This window comes from Capra hircus, chromosome 14 (assembly GCF_001704415.2).
Source record: "Capra hircus breed San Clemente chromosome 14, ASM170441v1, whole genome shotgun sequence".
In the NCBI taxonomy this organism is placed as follows: Eukaryota; Metazoa; Chordata; class Mammalia; order Artiodactyla; family Bovidae; genus Capra; species Capra hircus.
Genome location: NC_030821.1, coordinates 65,856,919 through 65,872,997, shown reverse-complemented (window position 1 = coordinate 65,872,997; position 16,079 = coordinate 65,856,919). Strand labels below are relative to the sequence as shown.

General features: G+C 44.8%; 1 protein-coding gene and 1 long non-coding RNA gene across 3 annotated transcripts in view; one reads left to right on the top strand and one right to left on the bottom strand.

The window, feature by feature from the left end:
- The window catches only part of ANXA13 (annexin A13), a 56,620-nt gene that overhangs the window by 14,114 nt on the left and 26,427 nt on the right, over positions 1–16,079 (top strand). For both annotated transcript variants that reach the window (XM_005688863.3, XM_013969142.2), the window contains one exon: positions 10,897–11,014. In XM_005688863.3, the coding sequence (XP_005688920.1) occupies positions 10,897–11,014 (118 nt within the window). The remainder of the gene's footprint in view (positions 1–10,896; positions 11,015–16,079) is intronic.
- On the bottom strand, positions 1,536–10,796 carry LOC102190616. The gene is made up of 5 exons (XR_310526.3): positions 10,723–10,796; positions 10,093–10,161; positions 4,925–5,077; positions 3,201–3,387; positions 1,536–1,695 (listed from the first exon to the last, which is right to left on the bottom strand). It is a non-coding gene; the product is annotated as an uncharacterized LOC102190616 (long non-coding RNA).

Sequence of the window (16,079 nt, the reverse complement as noted above, 5' to 3'; positions counted from 1 at the left end):
AACATATTACCAGACAAAGACTGACTATTCACAAGAATCTAGAGAGAATTTTAAAAGGACCTCCTCTCCCAGTTGGAAATCCAGTGGGTTTTAATATCTTCAGTGTTCCATGTTATCTACTTTGAAAACTTGGTTTCAAAATTCACTTGGTTGAATTTCTACCCTAAGAATCTCTGATAAAACTCTTCCCTTTATCTTTTACACCCTGGATAAAGTCTAGGATTTCTTACTTGTACAAACACTCAGTGTATATATTTTTAAACCTTTCTCATTCATTGAAATATCAGTTGGAAATGTCTTAATTTTTATGAGACCAGTGGTTTTCATCCTTGGTTACACATTAGAATTATCTGGAGAGTTTTTAAAATACCTATACCTCATATATCTGCGTGCATGCTCAGTCACTTAGTCCTGTCTGACTCTGCAACCCCATGGACTGCAACCTGCCAGGCTCATCTGTCCATGGGATTATCCAGGCAGTGATGCTGGAGTGGATTGCCATTTCCATCTCCGACCCAGAGATCAAACCCATGTTTCCTATGCATTGGCAGGCAGATTCTTTACCAATGAGCCACCTGGGAAGCCCATACCTAGTATATACATATGTCTTGCTGCTGCTACTGCTGCTAAGTCACTTCAGTCGTGTCCGACTCTGTGCGACCACATAGACGGCAGCCCACCAGGCTCCCCCGTCTCTGGGATTCTCCAGGCAAGAACACTGGAGTGGGTGCACAAGAGTTTTAATCACGGGACCCCCAGGGAAGTCCCTCCAGCTTTACTGAAATAAACTGATGCATAATATTACGTAAGTTTAAAGTGTTGACTTGATACACTTACATATTGCAAAATGGTTACCAGCATAGCATTAGCTAACACCTGCAACGTGGCATGCAGTTACCATTTCTTTTTTGTGGTGAGGACATTTAAGATACTTTCTTGGCAGCTTTCAAGTATATAATACAGTATTATTTAACTATAACCACTATGTTATGCATTAGATCCCTAGAACTTATTCATCTTACAGCTGCGAGTTTGTATGCTTTAGCTAACCTTGTTCCTTTTCTCCTGGTTCCTGGTAACCGCCACTTCAGTGTTTCTATCAGCTTTTTTAGACTCCACATATAAGTGATATCATATAGTATTTGTCTTTCTCTGACTTATTTCACTTAGTATAATGCCCTCAAGATCCATCCATGTTGTTGGAAATAACAGGATTTCCTTCTTTCTCAAGGCTGAATAATATTCCATTTTATATATATATATATGACATAATATCTCAAGTTTGTTTGTCTATTTATCTAGCTAGCTAGCTATCTGCCACATCTTCTTTATTCATCCTTTGACAGACACACGAAAAGTGAAAGTGTTAGTTGTTCAGTAATGTCCGACTCTTTGCAGTTCTATGGATTGTAGCCTGCCAGGTTCCTCTCTCCATGGAATTCTCCAGGCAAGAATACTGGAGTTGGTTGCCATTTCCTTCTTCATGGGATCTTCCCAACCCAGGGATTGAACTGGGTCTCCTGCATTACAGGCAGATTCTTTACCAGCTGAGCCACCAGGGAAGCCCCATAGGTCATTTCTAAATCCTGGCTATGGTGAATGATACTCACATTGTCATTGCGAACACCATTCATCTTATCTTCCTGAGATTCTGCTGGGTACAGTAGGTATTGGTCCCATTTTACAGAAAAGAAGCTGAAAATACAATTTCATTTGACTCAGAAGGAATATTGGTAGCAGAGTTTGACAATAACATCTGCCCTGCACACACACTTTGCCCTGGGAGAGGCTTTCCCTTTTGCCTTGCAAATAGTGATAACTGGCCTTTATTTTTCATTTCAGTTCCTATTGACTCATCATCAGGAACATTTATTGACCCCATGGCCATGCACGTGGTCCTCAGCTTCCCTGGTCAGCAGACTAGTCACAGGTTTCCACTGATGTTTCTATTTTTAAAAACTAGCATTTCAAGAGTTGAAATGAACTTTTCTACCATCAAATTTCTTTTAAATAAACAATTTTGACAGGGACAAAAAATTGGTTGATGAGAAGTCAACAGTAGAGTTTCTGGATCCAGACTGTGTAGGTTTGAATTCCATCACTTACTAGCTGTGTGACCTCAGGCAATTAATTAACCTCTCTGTGCTCTGGTTTCCTCATCTGCAAAATAGGAGGGTCTCCCTAGCCCAGCCTTCATACTTACTTCATGGGGTTATTGTGAAGACTGAGTGAGTATATGTCAATTGTTTGGATCTGTGCCGGGCATGTAGTAAATGTGTTATATTCAGCTGTCATTCTCAATTTGAAGTGTTTCTCCCATAAATTTCTCTTAAACTCTTAGCTCCTGCTACTACTTAGCTACAAGTAAAAAATGGTTTTTGGACAAAATTATGTAATGAGCTATTTTAAAGCTGGCATACAAGGCACCATGTCAGGGGCTTGTTCAACACAGCCGGAATCAGGTCAAGATAGAAGGAAGTGCTAAAAATAACCCTGAGCCCTTACCACATGCCGAGTATCCTGCTAAGCATTTTTGACCCATATCCTTATAACAACCCACGAGAGAGATACTATTATTACCATCTTGCAGATGGGAAAACAGAGACTTTGAAAGGATGAGAGAACCAGCATCACACCAAGTTCAAAGGCAGATATCTTGAAGAGGGGTGTGGGGTGGGATGGTTACCTATGTGATCAGAAAGAAGTTTCTGGCCCAAAGTGAACCTCAGTTGCCCCAACTCTATACAAGGCAAGTTTAGCCCAAATGGCCAACATTCACTCAAGGTACCACAAACCAGCATGGCAATGGTCTTGCTAACGCTGAGGAGAGTGCAGGTGTGTCTGAGGGTCTCCCTAGCCCAGCCTTCATTTTGCTCCTGTTTAATAAGCCTAGGCCATTGCTTAGCTCTAATCCCACCCCTTGTTACTAGTCTTCCCCATCCCCTCCTGATTCTGTGTCAGCTCACACAGCAGGCCTCTTCAGATCAGTGTACAGTGAGCCCTCTGCCCTCTGCTCCCCAGCTCTGCCTCGGAGACTTCCTGTCTCAGGGTCTGGATACCAAGCAACCACTTTTAAATATTTACCCAGCAGACTACAGACAGCGAAAGCTTCTGGAGACCAGCGCTGGAAAGAGCAAACAATCCAAATGCCACTCCCATTCCTTTTTGATAATACTTCCGAGTTTACAAATGACCCTTACCTCCTCCTGTCATCCAGCACCCCACCGCCTACGTGCCGCCGTCCGTGTGCTGATTGTAACCTGGCATGGTGCGACTGCACCCTGAGCACGACCACAGCCAAAGCGCACGCTGCGGCGAGCTGGTGCCGCCCTGCTGTGAAGACGAGACAGCACAGGCTTGGACAGATGGGTCGGCTTGCTTGCAGGCCTACGACCAGCAAGGGGCAAAGAGTAACTGAACACAGTGGGACCGACTCCCAAGTTCACATTTTGTCTTTACATCACATTCAGATCATGCTTGTCCTGCAGCAGCGCTGTCACAGGTCACAGTAAGCACGCATGCACACAGACCCAGGAAGCATCATGCTATAGTTTCTCCCTGGACTGTCCCTTTTCTTCCATTTCCACCCTTCCTCTTCCCCCTTTTTTGCGCTTGCCTAACTCCTATTCAAAAGCAGAGATATTACTTTGCCAACAAAGGTCCGTCTAGTCAAGGCTATGGTTTTTCCAGTGGTCATGTATGGATGTGAGAGTTGGACTGTGAAGAAGGCTGAGCGCTGAAGAATTGATGCGTTTGAACTGTAATGTTGGAGAAGACTCTTGAGAGCCACTTGGACTGCAAGGAGATCCAACCAGTCCATTCTGAGGGAGATCAGCCCTGGGATTTCTTTGGAAGAAATGATGCTGAAGCTGAAACTCCAGTACTTTGGCCACCTCATGCGAAGAGTTGACTCATTGGAAAAGACTCTGATGCAGGGAGGGATTGTGGGCAGGAGGAGAAGGGGATGACCGAGGATGAGATGGCTGGATGGCATCACTTACTCGATGGACATGAGTCTGAGTGAACTCTGGGAGTTGGTGAAGGACAGGGAGGCCTGGCGTGCTGCGATTCATGGGGTCACAAAGAGTCAGACACGACTGAGTGACTGAACTGAACTGACTGAACTCCTATGCATCTTTGAAGAGCCAGCACAAATGTCAACTTCTCCATAGAAATTCCTCTTTCTCTTCTCAGCTGTTTGCAGCCAAAGTGCTTAGTATATCCTAACGCAATGGTCATTGATCTATTTCTGTGTTTATTTCCCTGAGGACAAGGGTTACAATTAATAGACCCATTGAGTCCCCCTCACCTGGGGTAGTGCTTGCCACATAATAGATCTTCAGTGCTTGTTTGTTGAAGGAAGAGGAGGGAAGAAAAATAGAAGGAGGAAGGAGAAAGGGGAAGAAGGAAAAGGAAAAAGAGAAGGGAGGCGAGAAAGCAGGTGAAAGGGGAGGAACTGCTAGAGGATAGTCTAATTTGCCTGCAGGGCATTGCTTTTCAATGAATTCACTTGTCTCTCACAAGACACTGTATTATTTTCCAGTCTTGATGTTAACCAAGTAGAAGATCAGGTCACCTAAGCAGGTTACACCTACTGATGAGTAGGAGTGTATTTAAATATGCGTGTACTCGGGCTGGATGACCTATCTGGAAAATCTTAGTTATAATGTAATGCATAGAGCAACGAATTTGCAAACCATATCCTTTGTTTCAACATACACCATCGCCTGAGTTTGCTGGGAGCTGGCGGAAGATTTCGTAAAATATTCCCTCTTGATCCTAAGAGTTAAGCCTTGCTTGAACTGCACGGAGTCAGAAGCCTTTGGGTGTCTGTTCCTCCCCTTCATCCTTCTGGCTGGGAGTATCGAAACTCGATAAAGATATCAAAACTCGATAAAGATGTCAGAACTCAATAGAGAGCTACCTTTCCTACTGGACAATCAATGTGCTAAACCGGAGTCATTTCAGAGTGATGTTCTCAACCCTTTTCCTTCCTAGGTGGCACTGCTTCCTAGGCTCCTGGATTCGATTTACTTTCTTTGCGTCCTTCCTCCAGAAACATGGATCCTCGGTGTCCCTGTTTGAGATGCAAGGACATGAAAGCACAGAAAGATGACATATAGACAAGAAAGAAAAAATCAAAAATCTCCCAGAGGAATCAGGTACCAGGCAGTGCTCTCTGTAGTGTTGGAAGTATTTGCTTCATTTTGAGCCTGGACTGAGCAGTGCGATGGTTGGCTCTGCACCAGCCTTGAATCTCAATGGGACCCTCACACCCAGCGGGTGCAAACTGTCATGCTGGCCAGAATGTGGTTGTGGTGTCAGCCCAGATCATCTGGACTCCACACAGCCTGAACTAGTAACCACTTTACTGCCCGCAGTGAAGTGCATGCTTAGAACTCTGGAGCCACGCTGCAGGTGATGAGTGAAAAACTGATCTTTAGAGAGCCATTTACAAGGTGAAAACCCCTCAAGCAGGAAAGGTTTCGAATATTCTAGAAAGGTCAGGGCTGATCTGCCTTCAACAAATATTTTTTCCATTTATTTTAACACATGATTTCTGCTAGGCTTCCTTTCAGATGCTTTGCATGAATGACTTATTTGAACTCTCACAGGAAACCTATGAGATAGGTGATATTATCTACATTTCACCATGAGGAAGCCACGGCACAGAGAGTTTCCCAATCTTGCCCAAGGTCACAGAGGAAATAAGCAGTCCCCACGGGATTCAAATGCAGTCTGACTAGAAAACTGTGTACTTAAAGTTGACTATTATATCCCTGTACATGTGTTCTAAGTCATTTCAGTTTTGTCCAACTCTCTGCGACCCCATGGACTGCAGCCCACCAGGTTCCTCTGTCCATGGGGTTCTCCAGGCAAGAATACTGGAGTGGGTTGTCATGCCCTCCTCCAGGGGATCTTTCCAACCCAGGGGTCAACCCGTGTCTCCTGTGTCTCTTGTATTGTAGGAGGATTTTTTTTACCACTGAGCAACCAGGGAAGCCCATTAACATATCCTCAGTGGCTACTTATTATAAACATGATGTCTTCTGGGGCACTGCAAGATAGATAATAGCTGGATGGATGAATAGATAGCTAGATAATAGATAGATGATAGATGGATGAATAGACAGATAATAGAATCTCATAATTTCAAGTTTAGAAAATACGTGTATACCTTCCAAATTTGCCAAGTCAAAATACACAGACTTGAAAGCCTAACTATCACTACAAAACAACAACAAAAAAGAGTTTGCCCAAAGTAGCAGAGACAAGACTAACATGTCTGCGGCTTATCTAATCATCTGGCACTGGAAATGTTATTTCAAGTAAGTCTCTGATCTCAGAAGGCAGACACTGCCCCCATTTTACAGATGAGGAAATAGTGGCTTAGAGTTTAATTTGCTCAGGTTCACATGGCTGCAGAGGGGCAGGACCACATTCAAACTTGAATCTGTGTGGCCTCAAACCCGGACCTGTAATCATTTTTATTAACAACTAGCATCATGTCCTTTTTACGTGTCTCCTGAGTATCAGTGCAAACGCTATTTAAGAACAAAAACAAAAACAAAAAAGGAATGTTGCCCCAGCTCTTTGATGCCTTGTAGTAGAAAGCAACGGCACCCCACTCCAGTACTCTTGGCTGGAAAATCCCATGGACGGAGGAGCCTGGTGGGCTGCAGTCCATGGGGTCGCAAAGAGTCGGACACAACTGAAGCGACTTAGCAGCAGCAGCAGCAGCAGTAGAAAGCAGGTAGAATAACCATGTCGCAAACTCAACCTTTCGTCCCCATCCTGGGGTCTCCTGCATTGCCATTTTGTGTCTGGTTCACATTCCTGCAGACCTGCTTTGTATGGAAGTTCTGTTCAGTGGCCTCAGGTTTCAAAACAAAATCTTCTGATGAGCAAATTGGCCCAAGGCCCCAGAGTCAGCTGTCCGGCCCATTAACAATGAACCATGGAGGACGAATGTCTGCTCCATGTGCATTCCGGAGAAGCTGTTACCCGGCTCATTGGAACAAGCCAAGGACAGCCCTTGCATCAACACTGGCCATGGCTAATGAATGCAGCCATTGTAGACGCAGACCTGGCCGTGCCGAGGGGAAGATTCCTTCCAAACAGACTGTTTTCTTTTTCTTTTTTTCTTTTTAAAATCACAAAACACAGTTCCTTCCCTCTGACATCGAATATCCTGCTGTTAGAATCTGCCTGCCAATGCAGGAGATGTGGATTCGATTCCTGGGTTGGGAAGATCTCCTGGAGAAGGGAATGGCAACCCACTCCAGTATTCTTGCCTGGAGAACCCTATGGACAGAGGAGCCTGGCAGGCTACAGTTGGACATGACTAAGTGATTGAACAACTAGCAACAAGATGGAATTCTCTTCTGATAAGGAAAGATAACCAAGACAGCTAAGACTCATTCCTAGAAGGGGGCAGTTACTTTATCCTGCCCTGCTGAGAGTCATATGTCTGATAGAGACTTACACGCTGCATTAGTTGTAAATGAAAAAATGAAGTCTCAACATCATCTTTATTCCTGACATGTGGCTCAACCCTTTCCCAATGCACACCCTCCACCAGCCTCCTTTCCCCCCAACATGGTCCCACCTTGCTCAGACATCAATATTATTTTGGCCTAAAGGACACTTATTTGTACTTTTTTGGTCTTGGATATACAAACTGCCCCTGTTCAGAGGTTCCTTTTCACATCCCTCCCCTCTTACAACTCCATGATATTTGTATCATGGAACCGTCTTACTAAAACAGAGACGGAATGGCATCCCATAGCTCACTACCAGACAGTCCTGGTTAAAGCCCTGGCTTCAATTCTGCAGTTACCTGGCCCGGGGATCTTGAACAAGTCTCCTCATGGCTTCTGCAAGCCCTGGCAGCATCTTTGTGCCAATGAGGAAATAAGTCTCCCCCTGGGGAAGAAGCAGACTGCCAGCACAGAGCTGGGCAAGCGTAAACCCACCTGGACCCCTCCCCACCCTCACCGCCCCTCAGCCAGGACCCTCAGGCATAACCAAAACCATTCACAGGGCCCCCATCTCTGTTTCAACTTGTCAGTTGGGAAGTGGGATAGATAATAAGAGTTCCACTGAATTCTTTCATGGATGAAGCTAAAGTGACCTACAGAACTGTTTATGAATCAGCCTGTTACTAGATTTCTGCTGCTCTGGTTCAACTCCACCTCACTTCCTGAGCCACCCATAATACTCCTGATGAAAAGCAGAGACACAGTCTACTTCTTTGAGATTGCTCCTTCCCACACTCCCACACCCAGAGAACCAGCCCTTTGAGAATGTGATCAAAGAGCAGGGTGAGCTTGGTCAGTGTGCAGCCTACGCAGCTGCACAGGGTCCCGCACTTACAAAGGCCCTGCTCTTGGTTAAAGGCTTGGATGGCACTTGAAATTCTCAATCACTTTTGAACAAAGAGCCCTACATTTTCATTTTGCACTGAGCTCCACAAATCATATTTCTGGTCCTGCCAACAAGCCTTCCTAAGTCCCAGATAGTTTTCTTACAGCTGACAAAAGATTGGGAGAGGAAAATGGGACACACCATCCCTCCACTGAATGTGAAGGTACCAGTCATAATGAGATGAGAGGCAGGATGGTGCAGGGTTTCCTAGGTGGCTCAGCAGTAAAGAATCTGCCCGCGATGCAGAAGACACAGGAGATGCCATGGGTTTGATCCCTGGGTTGGGAAGATCCCCTGGAGGAGGGCATGGCAACCCACTCTGGTATTCTTGCCTGGAAAATTCCATGGACAGAGGAGCCTGAAAGGCTACGGTCTATAGGGTTGCACAGAGTTGGATATGACTGAAGTGACTGAGCATGCACACACAGAGGATGGTGCAGGAAACACAAGAGCATGGGCTTTAGGAGACAAATTGAGCTGGTGCACACATGCATCCTGCAAGAACACAGATAGGTGCTCTGACTTGCGTGAACCCAGGCTTCCTCCTCTGTAAATCAGGTGACTAACGCCTACTCTTCCCCGTGAAGAAAGGTCTGTCAGTGAAGGAGTCGTCTAGCATGTGGCAGGTGCTCAACAAATATGAGTCCCTCTCCACCTTGTTTCAGGAATAGATACTGTAAGATGGGCCAGGTGGGACTTCCCTAAATAAAGGTCCAGGGGTTAAGACACGGCGCTTCTACTGCAGGGAGTGTGGGTTTGATCCCTGGTTGGGGAACTAAGATCCCTTATGTCACACGGGGTCAAAAAATAGAGGAGGGCAGGGAAGATGGGCTATACACTACACTGCAAAAGGCAATGGCAGGGAGGGGTCCTGATATCCCTTCAGCTCTAGAATCATATGATTCTCCATTAACCAAAACCTAAAAGTCAGCCCTCCTCCAGTCCCTAGTTATATTCTCTCTCTCTCTCTCTCTCTCTCTCTCTCTCTCTCTCTCTCTCTCTCTCTCTCTCTCTCTCTCTCTCTCCGTATTTCCACTCTTATTACCTCTGCTTTGCTTCATACTGAACCCATGCTTCCTTCATGGAGTGGACCACATGGCCACCAACACACACTACACTCACACTCAGTTAGCTTAGCAAACCCACCAGGGAGAGACATCTCTCTCCCAATATCTATATATCAAAGCAGGAAAAATTCTAACTGATCCTGCTTGGATTACATCCCCACTCTGGAACCAGTCAGTACTGCCTGAGTGACAGGGTGCGTGTCCACCCAAGGGCAAGACAATGGGGCTCAAGCCTCATGACTGACAGCCCCAGTGAGACCGTGTGGAATAGGGGAGGGGAAGTCCTCAGAGGACACAGAGCTACCAGGCAAATGAATGAAACTCTTCCTCTGTGCTTTATGTGGTTTACTGCTCATTCCCAATAGGCGCCCACAGAAATGAAAGGAGGGAGAGGAGAATCTGGGAGTGTAGACAGTAACACTTGAGCCAGCTTTCCCGGAAGGATGGCAAATAAATGACACTTGTCATTAAAGAAGGTCTCTGAGGAGAGACAAAGAGCTGAGAAAAGCCAGAGTGTGTTCAAAGCTACTCGTTGCATAACTGCAATTAACCTCACGTCTTTAAATTTTTAATAGTGGTGCAGATTTTTTATGCTTACCTTCTGTTTAAGCAAGCAACACTGGTTTTCCACTTCAGTGCTAACAGAAAGTTTCTTTCTGGAAAATAACTTTAAGCAAAACAAACTAGGTCAACTGAGAGAAAAATAATAAGCAAATAATAATGTAGACCTAGATAGCTGTGGACATTTAGTGGATATACTATGCGAATGACTAAAATATGGGGAACATTAGATTAGTATACATACAGAACTTTCTCTTCCCGAGGACCAGTAAAAACCAATATCTCTTATCTCTGACAAATTAAACAGTACATCTCTCATTGTGCGAATGGTAAAGCTTTAGCCCAGCTTACAAAATGGATCTGTAATAAGATCCTAGAATCCTCAGCTTCTGGCAGGCAGCAACTATTCCCTAGACAGGCTGTGTCTCAAGGCAAAGGGGAAAAACCAGCATTCCAAGACACTGGCCCACTGTATTACTCTCTGTTTCAGAAACAGACACACAGAGGAGGAGTCGACGAGAAAATCACTCCTCCCAGAGCTGACCGGGCTGATTGTCCCAGAGAACAAAGGGGCCCATTCTCTGTGGGCATCCGAGTCCAGCTGGCTCCAGGAGGTACCAGCCATCTCTCTGCAGCCAGAGCTTCCCCAGCTGATTTCCACACATACCCATGTGTACAGCGGCAGCTGTTCCCTCATCTGGGTGTCTGCTTGGTCTTCCTTTTAGCTGCCAGTTTCAGCCAGAGATCATTTTTAATGCCCAAAGAGTCAGACACAACTTAATGACTCAACAACAGCAACAACAAATTGTCCACTCACATTTGCAATTATTTTTTCTTCTAGGCCAAAGGGAAAAGTCATCAGGGCTTGGATGCTGGTCGAGATACCAAAGCAAAAAGTCATCAGCGTTTTGATGCCGATCGAGATGCCAAAAAGCTGAACAAAGCCTGCAAAGGAATGGGTATGAAAGATATTTTGTTTCCTCATTCACTCCTGACCCTTATTAAACTTGATCTCACGTCTGACTTTCCCATGATCTCAGGAAGATGACCTCCGACTTATCTTGTATTAATATCTTCCAAGCTAAACTGATCGTTTTTAAGTTTCCCTTTATAAAAGCTCTCAAAGTTATCAGATCCTATTACATTTCAGGATTCAACATAATAGCTAGAGATTGAAAATTATGACATTTAATTTGAACTTGAGCTGGAGGAAGCTTCATGAGAAGTGTAGTTTCTACAATCCTAATGTCATCTAAACCCTCTGATGTCTTTCATGGGAGGTGGTGGGGAGTCAGGGCTGATGAGAACTGAATTAGGGACCTGGCACTTCACCTGGAAGCTGAACAAGTGGAGACAAAACTATGACCAAGGTCAAGAATCAAGGGGCCACACTGAAGCAGCTATTTACATCCAGGCCTAAGTGCGGCCAAGAATGGGAGTCTGAGCAGGAGATTGGGCTTCCCTGTTGGCCCAGTGGTGAAGAATCAGCCTGCCAATGGAGGAGATGCAGACTCGATTCCTGGATCAGGAAGATTCCCCTGGAGAAGGGAATGGGAACCCACTCTAGTATTCTTGCCTGGGAAATCCCATGGACAGAGGAGTCTGACAGCTACAGTCCATGGGGTGGCAAAAGAGTCGGACATGACTTAGCAACTAAGTAGTAACAACAAGCAAGAGATCAAGAGAAAGGTAAACCCAGGAACAAAGTGGGATGAGGGAAAAAGCACCTAGTGCTGGGGCCATAAACAGAGGCTCTGGAACCCAAGGAAGTCACTGGGTTGATCCCCGGTTCGCGGATCAAGGGTTCCAGGAAAACAAGGAAGTAACGGCAATAGCTTGGGAGGAAAAGAAGGGGCGAGGTTGATGAATGTCCTAAATTTTCTTTCTTATACCTATTGGGAAACTTTTAATATTCTAGGCATTGAGCCAAATACTTTATATATAAGATCTCATTAAGTTATTCTCACAAAAGTCCATTTTTCAGATGAGAGGAAAGGCATGACAAAGTTCAGTAATGTGCCCAAAGACACGACACCAGTAAGCAGTGAGCCCTGGGATTGAACCAATTTCTGTCATTGCCTCCAAGTGCCAACAATTTAGAGACATCACAGCTAAGCCACCTCGGCCACACGATGGCCATGGGTGGGTTCAGGCCTGAGAAGACATGGCTGGTAGAAGCCATCTGAATCCAAAAGCTGCTTTAATAAATGTTTCTTTTTCTTATTGTGATATAATTTCTATATCATAAAATCCACCCTTTTGCAGTGTTCAACTTAATGGGGTTTCATATATTCACAGGGTTTTGTAATCATCACCTCTAATTTCAGAACATTTTCATCAACCAAAAGAAACCCCACATGTATTCATAGCCACTCCCACTCCACCTTCGGGTCCAGGCAATCACTGGTCCACTTTCTCTCTCTATGGATTTGCTGATTCTGGACATTTCATGCACCTGGAATTACATTAAGTCCCCTACATATAAACGAGTCCCATTCCAAGAGTGCATTCATAAGTCCAATTTGTTCCTAAGTCCAAAAAAGTAGCCTAGGCACCCAGCTAACACAGTCGGCTACATGGTACTGTACTGTAAGACATTTATAATACTTTTCACACACATAATACATAAAAACAAACACAAAAAATAAAGAAAATCATTTTAATCTGACAGTACTTTGAAAAGCACAATAGTACAGTACAAGAGCCCACACACAGGGACTGGGGCATCAAGTGAACAGGATAGAAGAGATACTGCCTGCAGGAGGGAGATGAGGCGGGAGCCCAGAGTGCAGCCTGGAGGGCAGGCTGCAGTTTCACTCACAGCTGGCATCGATAGAACGCACATTCGTATCTTGGAAAGTTCGACACTTGAAGGTTCATCTGTAGGGGACGCACTGTATACAATATGTGGCCTTTTATGTCTGTCTTTTTTCTCTTGGCATAGTGTTTTATGAAGACAAGTGCTAGATTTTACTTAGAGGTAAATCAGTGGAGATTTACTTTCCTAGGAATGGGTATTGTGGTAGAAGATGGCCATTTAAACTTTTTGTGTGAGTCCAGGGGAAAGACCTGGGATCCACAGTGGAAGTTCTAGGAAGACATCTTTTGCTTCCGTAGAAGGAACTATCCAACTCTAGCCCAAAAGAAATGCTGAAATCCCAAAGGAGCTGGGGTTGAAAACAATGTGGCGGGAAGTAGTAGGGATTTCTACATAGTAAGTATTGTTGAATAAATCAGAGGTGGGAGGGCTGGAAATGAAGGGTGACAACCAGGTTGTTCCGTTTGGGGGCATCAGAGGTGAGCTCAGCAGAGAGGAGCTGGTCCTTGCTCACATCCTGGCTGGCTGATCAGGAGGCATGCTTGCCTGTGAGTGTCAGGATGTTTATAGTTCTGAGCGTCTGAGCCAGCCTCACAGGTGTTTCCCTGCTGCCTCCTGAATGAGGGCCTGACATCTGGATGTGGGCTGGAGGCAGGGGCTGAAGTGGGTGTGGAATGAGTCAGCTGTGGTTTATGATAAATCCCTGAGTTCTTAGCTACCACACGAATTTAGTTCGCCAAGCACAGATGCAGCACTTACTGAATGTCAAAGTCATGCTGTGTTCTCCTCCCGCCTCCAATTGGCTGTGGCCACGAGGTGGAACCACTCTTGTGCTGGTGACTGTTGGAGAGTCCCTTCTACGTGCCAAGTGCTAAGCTGGGTACCACACACATCATCTTTTGTAATCTCCTGACAGTCCTGTAAGGTTGTACTGTAATGACTTAACAGATGAGAATGTCAAGGCTCAGAGGTTAAATACTTGTCCAAAGTCAAAAAGTTATGAAACGAGGATGGGGTGATTGGACCTAGAGCTATCTTGAAAAGCTATCATTTGGATAAATATCTAGAATTCCAACCTCTATTAGTAAGTCCAAGCAAAATGGTATCATTGGCAAAACTCATCTGTAAGACCACGTACTTATCTTATTGCTATACCATCCCTGCCAGGGCTGGATTTAAATTTCTAGGGCCATGCTGTCCAATAGCCATCATGGTGAGACATACGGATCATTTTTAATTTTTGAGAAGCTATATTTTAAAATCCAGGTGAAATTAATTTTAACAATATATTTTAGTTAACTCAATACTGTATTGCAAATATCATTTCAACTGATAGCCAATTTCAAAGTTATTCATGAGATACCTGACATCCCATTTTTCACATTAAGTCATCAAAGGACTATATATATTCTACACTTACAGAACATTTCAACTTGGACCAGCCACACTTTGCATCCTCAGTAACCACATGCATCCACTGTGTTGCATAGAGAGGGGTTAGAGGCCCTAGGCATCAAAAAGGTTATGTGGGCTCCCACTCATTCACCCAACTATGAAAGTCCAACTTATAAGAATGCAATATTACTTAACCATAAAAAAAGAATTAAATTGGACCATTTGTAGAGACATGGATTGACTAGAGTGTGTCATACAGAATGAAGCAAGCCAGAAAGAGAAAAACAAATATTGTATATTAACACATATATATGGATTCTAGAAAAACGCTATAGGTGAACTTATTTGCAAAGCAGAAATAGAGATACGGACATAGAGAACAAACATATGGACCCCAAGCAGGGAAGGGGTGGTGGAATGGACTGGGAAATTGGGATTGACATATATACACTACAGTATAAAGCAGAGAGCTAATGAGAACCTACTGCATAGACAGGGAAGTCTACTCAGGACTCTGTGGTGACCTAAGTGGGAAGGAAATCCAAGGGAGAGGGGATATGTGTATAAGTATGGCTGATTCACTTTGATACAGAAAAAGAAACTAATACAAAATTGTAAAACACTGTACCCCAATTAAAAAAAAAAAGAATGCTATACCATAAAATAACAACTGATTTTTCCAAATAACGCTAAACTGGCAAATTTCCTTTTCACATCTTTGGTGCTTATGCTTCCCTAGCTCCTAAGTACCTTGGACCCTTGGTCTGGGTCAACCCAAATCCCTCGACACTGACCCCCGGTAGGCCTTCCTCTTGGGGCTCTGTGAACCCCCATCCCAGCAGATCCCTCCTGTAGATAATGCCTTAATCTGATAGCACATGGACCCCAACATTCATTATCCTTCTGGAAATGCACAAGGAGGTTTGCCATTCCTCCTGAAAAATACAGAAACGGGTCTCAGAGGGAGAAGCTACCATGGCACCGTTGGAGGGTGGCTCTGGCTGGCTCTGGGGCCTGCTGAGAAGTGGTCACTCATCAGGGAGGGTACCAGGGAGGTCGCTTCAAACCCAGCAGAAACTCAGCTCCCCACCACCCTGCTGAAACTCAGCTCCGTGCCTTCCCAGAAAATTGCTGGAAAAGCCAAAGTCAGGAGGCTCTTGGCCCTCCAAGGCTGACGGTCACCGGCTTCTGACCTTGACTGTGTAATTACTGTGTCCTATGCACAGTCAAGGCTGAGGTTCCTTCTTTCCTCATTTAAAAAAAGTCTTTCCCAGAATCCCTGGTGACTGGCCCTGATCCTCAAACCATTGTAAATGTTTACAGGAAATTGTTCCCCTGCACAGACTGCTTATATGACACACATACTGTGAAATATAAGATGAGGTCACTGTTCAGTAAATCACTTCTTGGTCCAGTGGAAACAGTTCCCCACATAAACCTGATGCCTGGACTCAAAGAGCTTGAGGGAAATCAAGTCACTTCCAGTTGCTCCCCCACTTCACCTCCAGGCTGCTGCTGGGCCAGCCCCAGACTGCTCTGCTCTCCTTTTAAAAAGTATTGCAGGAAGCAAAGTCTTGAAAGCCTTACTTTTAAATTTTTAACTCAATCGTCCTGAATTACGCAGATATAGTTTGACTGAAGCATCGGAGCAGAGGATTTCCTGTTGGTCCCTGCTACATACAGGCTTCCCAGGGGGCTGAGGGGTAAAGAATCTGCCTACCAATGCAGGAGATACAGGAGACTCGAATTTGATTCCCAGGTCGGAAAGATTCTCTGCAGAGGAAATGGCAACCCACTCCAATATTCTGGCC